General features: G+C 41.9%; 1 protein-coding gene across 1 annotated transcript in view; it reads left to right on the forward strand.

Moving 5' to 3' along the window:
* Positions 1–828: 828 nt before the first annotated feature.
* The window catches only part of LOC110303935 (vascular non-inflammatory molecule 3), a 12,713-nt gene continuing 824 nt past the window's right edge, over positions 829–12,717 (forward strand). Inside the window, exons 1-6 of the mRNA XM_021175176.2 lie at positions 829–1,170; positions 1,283–1,413; positions 5,469–5,661; positions 8,145–8,436; positions 9,316–9,686; positions 10,773–10,946. Of these exons, the coding sequence (XP_021030835.1) occupies positions 958–1,170; positions 1,283–1,413; positions 5,469–5,661; positions 8,145–8,436; positions 9,316–9,686; positions 10,773–10,946 (1,374 nt within the window). The 5' untranslated portion in view covers positions 829–957. The remainder of the gene's footprint in view (positions 1,171–1,282; positions 1,414–5,468; positions 5,662–8,144; positions 8,437–9,315; positions 9,687–10,772; positions 10,947–12,717) is intronic.

Genomic DNA, 12,717 nt, shown 5'->3' on the forward strand with positions numbered 1-12,717 from the left:
CATCCCAGGTCTCTGACAAGTCCTAGAGACTCCTTCCCCCTACCATCAAGTATGGAAAACCTGGAAGGCTAGCCATGTTCTTGTATCAGTAAGCACACTCATTTGGACCTGGTATATCTATATCTATATCTATATCTATATCTATATCTATATCTATATATCTAGAGAGAAGAGGTGTGAGAATGGGGGTTGGATTTGTGTGTTTGAATAAAACACATTATAGACCTGTATGAAATTCTCAAATGAAACAAAAAAAGGATGGCTGGAGAAATGGCTTAGTAGTTAGGAACACTTGTTCTTTCACTTCTGAAAGATTTGGATTTGTTTCTCAATATCCTTGTGGTGGCTCATAACCCCTTGAAACTCCAATTCCACGGAGAAATCTGACACCATCTTCTGACCTTCCTGGATTTACCTGACCAGGCATGGACTTGGTACAGATACACACATAGAGGCAAAACACCCATACAAATAAAATAAGACAAATCTAATTAAAATAAAACCCTCAGGCTTTTCTTAGACTGTTTTGTCCCTATAGCAGCCAGAAGTATAAATCCTCAAGAAATTGTTGATGTGATAGCTGTCTTCTAGAACAGCATAGTATTTACTGTACTAATGGGAATGTTGGTGTGCTAGTATAATACCTTTAATTTAAAAATACACCAATTAAGAACTTGACCAGTGTGTTTAGTATGGACTCAACTGGTTGGTTCAGTAATTTCCCTTTTAGAGATGAGTTGGCCTCTGAGCAATGTCAACAATTGCTGCAAACCCATGCTCATGCAATTCTGTACTTCTGCCTGCCAATCTTGCATAACCCTGTTCCCCAATGCCGTGTTCCATAATATATTCACAGGCAGCTGGCTGACATCACGACTTGCGTCTGAATATTTTTTTTTCCCACTGAGATACAGTAGAAGAACCTTCTGATTTTCAGAGATCACTCTAATTTTAATTATGGCTTCATTACATTTTCCTCAATGGGCAGTGAGTTTTGTCCTCTTTGCCCAGGCTGTGGGGTCAATGGACACTTTTATTGCTGCTGTGTATGAACATGCTGTTATACTGCCAAACAAAACTGAAAGTCTTGTTTCCACTGAAGAGGCTTTGCTCCTGATAAACAAGAACATAGACATTTTGGAGAGTGCAATCAAGCTGGCAGCCAGACAGGTAACACACATTTTGTTCATGTCTGAGATGGGATATTGATTTGCAGCTAGACAAGAATGTAGGTATTTAAAAATGATGAGGAAACTTTTCTTTCCATGTCTGTTTTGAGCAGGGTGCACATATCATTGTGACGCCAGAAGACGGAATCTATGGTTGGATCTTCACCAGGGAGACCATTTACCCCTACCTAGAGGATATACCAGACCCTGAAGTGAACTGGATTCCCTGTAGAGACCCTAGGAGGTAACATCATGCCAAAGAGTAAATGACTCTGTCAACAAAGAGTTAACGATGAGCTAGAGCAGTAATGTCACCAGCCTTGACTTGTTATTTTTTCTGATGACTAGACAGTCGGTGGCACTGGCCTAATGCTTCATAGTGTCTGCTACTCAATGTGCCTTCATGTGGCAAATATCTTTGGATAAGAATACTTGATTCATTACGACAACAGTTCTCTTTAAAATCTAGCATGTGAACTGTTTCCCACAAGTATGTTTAACTAAGTTTCAGCCAAGTGAGAATGTTACTTCTGGAACTTGTGATCTCAAGCACAAGTCAGTGGGTTCGCCCAGGAGCCTTCATAGGAAGAGTAAAATGATTAAGGGGCCTGTGTGCCTTTTCCTTTTCCTTTTCCTTTTTCTTTTTTCTTTTCCTTTTTCAGTCATTGTTTCTAAGGTCCAGAGACACACTAAAGCAACTACCTATAACTGGCTGTAAAGACATGGATACAGACAGATGGACAGACAGAGCGATAGAGACAGAGAGACACAGAGACAGAGAGATAGAGATAGACAGAGACAGGCAGGCAGGGGCGGGAGGGAGAAAGGGAAGAGAGCGAGAAGGGGGTGAGTATCACGGCTGAAGGAAGTCCAACTGGAAACTGCTGAAAAATCTAAGGACAGCTTTTAGATAATATAAATATACCACCTGAGAGTCTACAAGAAGACACTGGTTAGGCTTGTGAGTGGATCCATAGGGCAGAGCACTGGGAAAACTGAACGGCTCCCAAGCTAACCCTTCCAGAGCCTGTGTTGCTAACACCGTGCCGCCGTCACCTTGGTTCCACAGTACTCAGTAAGGGGCATGGGAGTTGCAGGGGGCTTGGACAGGAAGCTTCCTTTCTGAGTCCACATCTTCCTACCTCCCAGCTGAGTGGATGGGTACACAGCACAAATGTTTCTCTGTCTATAATATGAGTGCAATGAAATCCCATCTCTATTTTCTTTATAGAATAGACAAGAATGTCAAATAAAATGGTGTGTGTGACCCTTTACCCTGCAGTGTTCTCTTTAACATCTCAGGTCACAACGACTTCTTTTTGGTAGAAATAGAAGAAACCATGTGTAAACTACTACAAACTTTTCCTTATAGAGATTTTAGAAATTATTAATAACTGTGGTTTGAGCATAAGTTCCTTAAAATATATATTTAACCAAGAAATTATGTTTATTAATTTAAATGAAGATGATCTAGATTATTTTTGGTGTAGCATAGTTCACAGGTGATTTTTTTTTTAAGTAGGGAAATTTTAAAACTGCTTTCAGTTGCTAACTTTATATCTGCATGTACCTGTTCAGACTCATCTCTATTGCCTTCAAGGCAGTGGTTCTCAATCCATGGGTTGTGACCCCCTTGGGTCAAACACTTTAACAGGGGTCATGTAAGACCATTGGAAAACACACATATTTACATTATGATTTATAACAGCAGCAAAGTTATAGTTAAGAAGTAGCAACAAAAATAATTTTATGGTTGAGGGTCACCACAACATGAGGAACTGTATTAAAGGGCCGCAGTGTTAGGAAGGCTGAGAACCCCTGCTCTGAGGACGAGCCTTTAGACATAATTCTGACCCCCTGAAGCCAGCTGGAAAGAAAGCCCAAAGCTCCCATACCTGAGCTCTGCTATTTGAGTCAAGCCTCACCTCGAGACCTCTACCTTTGGGAACATATTTTCCAAATGTCACATGATCTGTGTGTACAGGAAGCGCAGGAGAGTGACTCAGTGCCTTCTTCCTGAAAGCTTTTCCCAGCACAGGAGGCAGCCATTACTTGCTGTCCTTCTATTGCTTGCACTAACACATACCTCACTCTATGAGGTCACTCGAGCTGACACTCCTAAGAGACGGTGCCCGTAAATCCGGTAGTTATGCTTGCTTGAATTCAGTTAAGTCGGGAAGGTTTAAGTGGCTTATGAAATTCTAAAACTGAATTGTTCCAATGATAAACATTCAGCTCTGTAGAACAAAAAGGAGGAAATCAACTGGGTATCAGGGCTTATGACTAATCCTAGCACTCAGGAAAAATGTGGGAGAAATTGCTTCTCGACCTCAAAGGCAGCCTGGGCTACACAGTGAGATTCTACTTAAAACAAAGCAAAACAACAACCTGGAACTGTTAGGGAGGTAGCTCAATGGATAGGACACTTGCCAATTAAATGCGATTTCTGGAGTTCAGATTCCCAGAACCCACACAAAAGTCAGGCCGGCATAGAGGCCATCTGTAGTCTAGTACTTTGGAGGGAGAGATGGGGGATTCTCAGGGAAACTTAGCTAGTCACACTAGCAGGAATTGGCAAACTGTTTTGTGAAAGACCCTGTCTTGATAAACAGACAGAAAATGAATAGGCAGGACGCATCAATTTCCAGCTTCCACCTGGATACCCACACACAACTGCTCATGCGTGTGCACTTATACACATATGAACACACACACACACACACGCACACGCCATCTCTGTCCCGCTTGTCTTCTCATAATTACAGAAACCCGTAGATATGTTAGCTATTCTTTGTGAGTTTGTTGAATTCCAGTTGTATCTGGTATGCTGGGTGTATCCAATTTGCTTACAATAGCAAGGGTCACTATTTGTATGTTACCTATGAGGAGAAAAAAAGGGAGGAAGGCTGTGTAATTAGTAATTAGAGGACTTGGAATTATAGCCATTTGATGGCTGGGGAGAGGCCTCAGTCCATAAAGTGCTTGCCTTGAAAGTGTGGAGCCCTGAGTTTGATCCTCAGAACCCGTGTAAAAAACTGGGACAGACGCACACATGAAATCCTGGCAGCGGCAAGTTGGGAGGCAGAGACATTTTAATCCCTCGTGTTTGCTGCCAGCCAGTCCAGCTTTGCTTGGTGAAGTCCAGGGCCAGTGAGAGATGCTGTGTGAGAGGCAGGCAGCAGGAATGGAGAAAGGAACTAAGAAATGACACTCGGGCTTGTCATCTGATCTCACACACGTACGCCTACACACCCACACCCACAAGTGCACCCATGAGCATACTCATACATACCCATCACACAGTCATTTGCATTAAGCCATGGTAACTGAATAGACTTGTTGCCACTAGACTACATGATACTGAAAATTATAATAACTAGCAAATATATTTATTCATGAAGAGTAGTCTGCTTTCTAATATTTGCTACCTGATTTTTTTTTTTTTGCAAATCTTCCTCCTTATAATATTGGCCTTTGATCTGTCTTGTTGAGTAAATTTTTATTCATAACATCACACGAGAGATGTTCAAATATTTGAAGCCACATGTTGCCTCACTACACTCCTTTCGTAGTCTGTGATAAAAATAAAGACCATTTCATGAAAATAGAAAGGAGGCTGCATATCACATTTTTTTTTTTTGGATGTACTTTTGCTTACGTTCCCACTGCACACGCTCCCCATAGAGGGTGGCCTGCAGAGGACCAACTGTTTTCTGCCACTTGCTACTTTGTTTTTGACCACGGTTTATAGCCACAAATGTGTAATATTCTAGGTGCAGTGGTAGGCAAGGCCTTTCTCATAGAGGAGTTTGCTAACTTTCAAGTCCTTGCATAGCGTCTCACCCCATTTTAAGATACAGTATTATTTCCTCTTCAGTCTTCTCTAGGCTTTCATCCTGGACTCTGGCACAATAGAAGACACTAGCAACCATAAAGACAAACACTATGTTCTACTCCTGTTTGAGGTAGAGCCTCTCCGCACCCTGGAACCTGTCACACAAGGCAGGCCAGCAGACCCCAAGTCTCTGGGTTCTGACTCCCATCTCCTTATGGCTGAGATCATAGGTGCATGGTGCTGGGCCTGCCATTTACGTGGGTTCTGGGATCTGAACTCAGGTTCTCACACTTACAAGGCAAGCACTTCACTGAGCCATCTCCCCGGTCTGCTTGTGAGTTCTAAAATCTTTCCTGCCGATTCTTGAACTAGAGCTTTTGCGTTATAGGAAATATATGACATCACTGTGATATTTAGGAGGTCGCTGTCATGACATCCACTTGAAGTAACATCTGTTGGATTAGGTTTGGCTACACACCAGTACAGGAGAGACTGAGCTGCCTTGCCAAGGAGAACTCTATCTATATTGTGGCAAATATTGGGGACAAGAAGCCATGCAATGCTACTGATCCTCATTGTCCCCCGGATGGCCGTTACCAATATAATACCAATGTGGTCTTCGATTCTAAGGGTAGGCTAACAGCCCGCTACCATAAGGTAAGAATTACCCATGCCTTCATTAAACTTGTTTTTTTTCCTGTTGTCTGTGATGTAAATATATATATATATATATATATATATATATATATATATATTTGTTTNTACCATAAGGTAAGAATTACCCATGCCTTCATTATACTTGTTTTTTTTTCTGTTTTTTGTGATGTAAATATATATATATATATATATATATATATATATATATATATTTGTTTGTTAAATACTGATGATATAACTATTGCAGAAATTTTCATAACTATTACCATTTCTAATTGAAAAGGCAATTTCCTTTATTTGTACACCAGTTAAGGATTCTCTGTGTGAATTAATCATAAAGTAGAATGTAGTAAAATGTTAAAGAAGATGTGAGAATAGCCTTACAAAGATCCTTTGGGAAAGGGAGAAATGATGTTCCATCTTTGAGTTAATATCAGAGGATCTGGGGGTACACAATATGTTATTATTTAATACTATGTTGCCACTTACCTCAACATGATGCTTTGATTGCTATGAAACAAAATCCCAACAGAAACTGACTCTTTAAAACAGAGGGAAATATCCATGTGTGTGTGTGTAGCTGAGTATACTTATCCCATAGGAAGTAGTTTCCATTCCTGGAGCAGCCAGACCATTTCTCAGAGACACTATTCCCCTCTCTAGGTCTGATTAGCAGCTTTTGCTCAGGGTAACTGTCTGTTTAGAAGTCACTTGGCTACAGCTGCACAGCACAAAGTTCTTATATTTATGAACAAAGTCCACAGAGAGATGTGTTTCTGTTACTTGGGAACCCTGAAATGGCCTCCTTACTCCTTCATCCTATTGAGGTCACATGACTGTCTTGAATGACCCGTTCCCTGTTCTGTGTAGGATGCACTACCACAAAGAGGGTGAGTGGAGGAGCCAGATAGCCTCAGGAACACTAGGTTGGGGGTGGCTGATGCCAGGCCGCTCCAGCGCACACATCAGACTGAGTAGAAACCAGGCCAAGTCAATGTTCTGCTCCTGCCTGGGTGAAGCAGGAGAGACCATACAAAGCAAGGCACACTCAGCTGCCTGAGGAGAATAATGATGTTGCGACTAATACTGAGGACAAACTGCTGTTAAACTTCAGGAATCTTCAGTATCCCTGTCTTAGGGTTTTATTGCTATGAAAAGACACCATGGCCACAGCAACTCCCTTAAAGGAAAGCATTTAGTTGGACTGGCATACAGTTCAGAGGTTCAGGCCATTCTTGTTGTGGTGGGAAGCATGGCAGCGTGCAGGCAGACATTGCTGGAGAAGGACCTGAGAGTTCCACATCTGGATCAGTGGGCTACAGGAAGAGACAGTGAGGCAATGGGCCTGGCTTCAGCATCTGAGACCATAAAACCTGCTCCAGTGACACAATTTCTCTTCCTAATTGTCACTCTTCCTACACAATTTCTCTTCCTAATTGTCACTCTTCCTAATTGTGTCCTATCTTATGAGCCTGTGGGGGCCATTTACATTCAAATCACCACAGCCCCCTCATGGCTGTCATCAATATAATACATACACTGTAGAGTTAACATTCAGGCTGAAAAAAATAAGATAACTCACAGCTTAGTGTTAGCAAGACTTAGCAATTCCATAGTAGAAATTAATTTTAAGTCAACTTCATTTAATTTATATAAAGGCCACAGCAGACATGATAAAGTTTGTCAACACATGCTAGACCTCACACAGGGAGTACTGTTGATACTTAAAGAACACTGTGGAAACAGTTTCAAAATTATAGGACTCAAGAGTTCATCCCGTCTGTGGGCTTGAAAGACGACTCAGTAGTCAAAAGCATATACTGCACTTACAGTGGATGTTACTTCAATTCCAAAGGCCATATTGGGCACCGACAACTGCTTATAATAATTGTAAATCCAGAGGATCTGAAAGCCTCTTCTGGCCATTGGACCCCACACTCACATGCATGTACTTACACATTGACTCTTAGATATAACCAAAAATAATGTAAATGATTTTTCATTCTGCAGGGTTTTTTTTTTTTTTGTGTGTGTGTGTGTGTGTTTTTTCTGCAGGGGTTTGTTTGTTTGTTTGTGGTTTTTCCAGACAGGGTTTCTCTGTGTAGCCCTGGTTGTCCTTGAACTCACTCTATAGACCAGTCTGGCCTAGAACTCAGAAATCCCCCTGCCTCTGCCTCTCAAGTGCTGGGATTAAAGGCATGAGCCACCACTGCCTGGCTCATTCTGCAGTTTTAAAGATTGAAATATTCACATCTTAGATGTCATTTGAGTTCATTTGTTCATTGATGCTTAAGCATAATATGTTTGATTAATGTCACAGCGAGGAAACTCATAGATAGCTTATGTAACAGGCATGGCATTTGCAAATCTTCATGGAACTATATGCACTTCAATATACACGGAAGAAAAGATTGAGGGTACTGACCATATCTACTGGTATTCGTTCCATACTAATTTCCCGCGTTTCTGCTTGTCTTTGACAGTACAATCTTTTTGAACCAGAGATTCAGTTTGATTTCCCCAAAGATTCAGAGCTGGTGACCTTTGACACCCCGTTTGGGAAGTTTGGCGTCTTCACTTGCTTTGACATTTTCTCTTATGACCCAGCTGTGGTGGTTGTGAAGGACGCCCAGGTCGACAGTGTTCTCTTACCCACGGCGTGGTACAACACCCTGCCCCTGCTTTCAGCAGTTCCATTCCATTCAGCGTGGGCCAGAGCCATGGGGGTCAACGTGCTTGCTGCAAACACCCACAACACCGGAATGCACATGACAGGTAACTTGGCCAGCCATCTGTCAGGTGGCAAGGGCTCTCTTGGGAAAGACCTCCCCACTGATTATCAACTTTTCCTTAGTGACTCTATGACTAACTCCATTCTCATAAAATTATTAACACTATGGGTTTCTGTTTTGATTTAGTTTATTTACTTATGGGTTTACTTTCTGAGGACAGGCAATCGATTGCTTTGTTTTTGAGACTAGATCTTGGCATATAGCCCAGAAAGGCCTCAAATTTATGATCCTTCTGCCTTAGCCTCCCAAGTGCTGCAATTACAGCCATTCCCTGCCATGCCTGGCAAGTAGGAAAAGAAGCAAATCTAATCTCTGTGCTTCATGAGGAAAACTGAAGTTATAACGAGGTCAGGGATCAGGTAATGGGGGGAAAAAGTGGTGGTGGTGACTGGGGAGGTGACTCAGCCATTAAAGGCTAGGTTTATAACCAAGGATACAAAGAAAAGAAGAAGAAAGAAAAAGTCAATGCTAGGAACATTCCAGTCAACATCTATTGGTAGTATTGAAATGAAATCTTTTAGTGTGATGACAGAATTACTAAGCTTAATTGGTTTTAGAGTTTACTCTTGTAGTATCATTGGAGAGCAGAAAGTATTCTTCATATTTGGGAGAATTTTTGATTTTCTTGTTCAATTGGCTTAAAAGGGGAATTATTTAAACAAAACAAAACAAAACCTTCAAATGATCATTTCAGTACTTTAAGCAGAAAGCACAGTAAACTGAATTAACATCTTTTAAAAAGTCATTGTGCTTTAATAACATTATGTCTAACTGTATTTAATTTCCCATGAGAATGCTCTCTTTTGTCACCATAAAAAGTTTAGAAGCAACATTTGCCATCTGTTATCCCTCTTGGCCACAGGGAGTGGAATCTACAGCCCAGAAGCCGTCCGAGTGTACCACTACGACATGGAGACAGAGAGTGGCCAACTGCTGCTTTCAGAGCTGAGGTCTCGGCCCCGCCAGCATGCTACCCCTGCAGAGGTTAACTGGAGCGCTTATGCCAGGACTGTGAAGCCGTTCTCATCGGGGCAGGCAGACTTCCCAGGAAAGATTTATTTTGATGAATTCAGCTTCACCAAGCTTACGGGAAGTGCTGGCAATTACACAGTTTGCCAAAAAGACCTGTGCTGTCATCTGACTTACAAGATGTCTGAGAGCCGAATGGACGAGGTGTATGTCCTGGGTGCCTTTGACGGACTCCATACAGTGGAAGGCCAGTATTACCTACAGGTAGAATGCTTGGATACCTTATAGCTATGTTTTCTTCTAAGTCACTGCTCTTTATAGCTGTGAAGAAAGACCAAGACTAAAAGTAACTTAGGGAGGGAAGGGTTTACAATTCATCACTAAGTCTGGGCAGGAACTGAAGGCAAGCACTAACAGAGCCCATGGAGCAGTGTTGCTTACTGCCTTGTTCCTCATGGTTTAGTCTGTTTCTTTTATACATCTTGAGACCACTGCCCAAGGGTGGCACCACCCATAGTGGGCTGAGCCCTTCCACATAAATAATTATTAATCAAGAAAATGCTCCCACAGACTTGCCTACAATCTGATGGAATTCTTCAATTGAGGTTCCACCTCCAGATGACCCTAGCTGTGTCAAATTGACAAATAAAATATAAAATAATCAGCACAGGTATCCTAGTTTTTCCTTAAACATTGAATTAAATTCAGCTAATTGGTATAATGTTGCATTTATCATGGATTTGTTTGCAGCCCCAGAACATTTAACTTGTTTCATTTTAGCCAGAACAAATTCTTTTTCTTGGCTACAAGGTGAAAAGCATGAAGCAGATTGACAAGGTTCTCTGCAGGCAAGTTCAAGTTAACTCACTGCAACTTTGATGCATCCTCTTGTGACTTTGGAGACCTGTTTTGAGGGCTTCTCTGCTGGGGGCTAGATTAATTTGTGACCCAGTATAGCACATGGATGCATAAGTGAATTTAAAGAAATTTAACTAAAGCAAACGCCTTACAAAACGATCTAAATCAGAAGTATGCAGAAGTTTGACCTTTAAAATTCTATTGATTTTTCCTTCATTAAAAGTGTAATTGCCAGGTTTCGGTGTCACATGCCTTTAATCTCAATGCTTAGGACGCAAAGGCAAGTAGGTCTCTGAGACTGAGGCCAACCAGGTCTACAGAGTGAGTTTCCAGGGCAGAGAAACCCTGTCTCAAAAATAAACAAACAACAAAAAGAGTAATAATCTTGCCCCATTAAATCTGACTTAGTATTTAACAAGTTGCGACTGCTTAAATGGAAACTGTTCTTTGAAACTGAGCTATGCCTACTTTTTGTCCCCTCCTTTTACATAGATATGTACACTGCTGAAGTGTCAAACCACCAACTCTAGAACTTGTGGGGAACCCGTGGGGTCAGCTTTTACAAAGTTTGAAGAATTCTCTCTCAGTGGCACCTTTCGGACAAAATATGTTTTCCCACAGATTGTCCTAAGTGGGAGTCAACTTGCCCTGGAAAGATATTATGAGGTAAGAGGCCTTCAAGGGGATACATTTCTTTTGAATACATGAAGTAGACCAGCGTAATAAGGATCTGGTCTTTGAAATAAAGGGCTGGGCGACGGTGGCTGATGCCTTTATTCCAAGGTTTGGGAGGCAGAGGCAGGTAGATCTCTATGAGTTCAAGGTCAGCCTGGTCTACAGAGTTCTAGGACAGTCAGCTCTACATGGGAAAATCCTGTCTTAAACAAACAAAAAGTAAAACAAAACAAAAAAGCCACCCCCCAAAGCAAACCAACCAAATAAAAACCCAACAAACAAACAAACAAAAAAGAAGAAGAAAGAAAGAAAGAAGAAAGGGAGGAGTTATCGCCTAGTCTATGGTAGATGGGTCACAGGTCACATTAACCCTGAAACAGAACAAGCTGTAAACGCAGATTTACCCTGTGAGAGACAAATCTGGGCGCATTGTTCTCCAAATTGTGAAGTCTTGGGGGAGTTAACCTTTTGTATAAAGGAGAATCTCAGGTTAACCAGTCCACCACACGGTGCAGCTCTGTGGGCCTAGGAGAGCTACCTGTAATCTAAGCCACATAGACGACTGAGGTCAGATGGCTCAAGACAGGCTCAAGGCCTGCACAGGCTACCAAGCGTGTCTGAGGCCAGTGGAAACTGACAAGTTGGTGAGACTTCGTCTCAAAATGAAACTATAAATACTCAATCCCAGCACATTGAAGGCAGAGGCAGGTGGATCTCTGTGAGTTTGTGACCAGCCTGGTCTACATAGCAAGTTCCAGGACAGTCAGGACTATCTAGAGACTCTTATCTCAAAAACAAACAAACAAAACACACACACACACACACACACACACACACACACACACACACACACACTGAAGGAATGGTTCAGCAGTCAAGAAGCACTTCCTAGTCTTGCAAAGGACCCAGATGTGGGTCCCAGCATGCACATCCATGACAGGTATTACAGCTGTGCCTGTAACTCCTGCTCTAGGGATGCTAATGCCCTCTTCTGGCTTCCTCAGACACTGTGTGCACATGATGCAAATGCAAATGTGCAGGCAACCATTCATACACGTAAAATAAAAATTAATCTGAAAAGATGGTTTAAAGCACTTGTTGCTTTTGTCAAGAAGCCGGGATTGATTCTTAATTCCTACACGGTGGCTCATGCAGATCTGTAACTCCAATTCTAGTGGAGTCGTGTTCAACATCCTCTTCTGACCTCCACCGGCAACAAGCATGTGTGTGGTGAACAGACATACATACAGGCAGGTCAAATATTCATACACATGAGACCAATAAATAAATCTAAAAGGTAAACACACATTTTAAGGAGTTAGGAATCTATAGATCATGATAGAGACTTTGTCTAGCATTCACAGGACCTTGAGTTAAGTGCTAAGTACGGTGGAGAACACTGCTTAACGCAGGCAGCTCACTCCATGGGAGAGCTGGGAAGCTGCTCCATTGCTAGCAATGGTTGTGCAGTGGCTCATGACTTTAAAGGATACATTTCCATTTACACTTGTACATTATTTAACTACCCTTAAAAGAAATTACTTGCTACATTCTTACCCCATCCCTCTATAATGAGATGCCCTCTATAATGAGATGAAGGTCAAAAAGCTAAGTGTTCTGCCATCAAATCTTGTATACTATAGATATACCACTCACTCCTGCTTTTGGCAGGATGTTTCTTTTTTCTTCTTCCCTTCCCTTCCCTTCCCTTCCCTTCCCTTCCCTTCCCTTCCCTTCCCTTCCCTTCCCTTCCCTTCCCTTC

The sequence above is a fragment of the Mus caroli genome, chromosome 10 (assembly GCF_900094665.2).
Source record: "Mus caroli chromosome 10, CAROLI_EIJ_v1.1, whole genome shotgun sequence".
Lineage (NCBI taxonomy): Eukaryota > Metazoa > Chordata > Mammalia > Rodentia > Muridae > Mus > Mus caroli.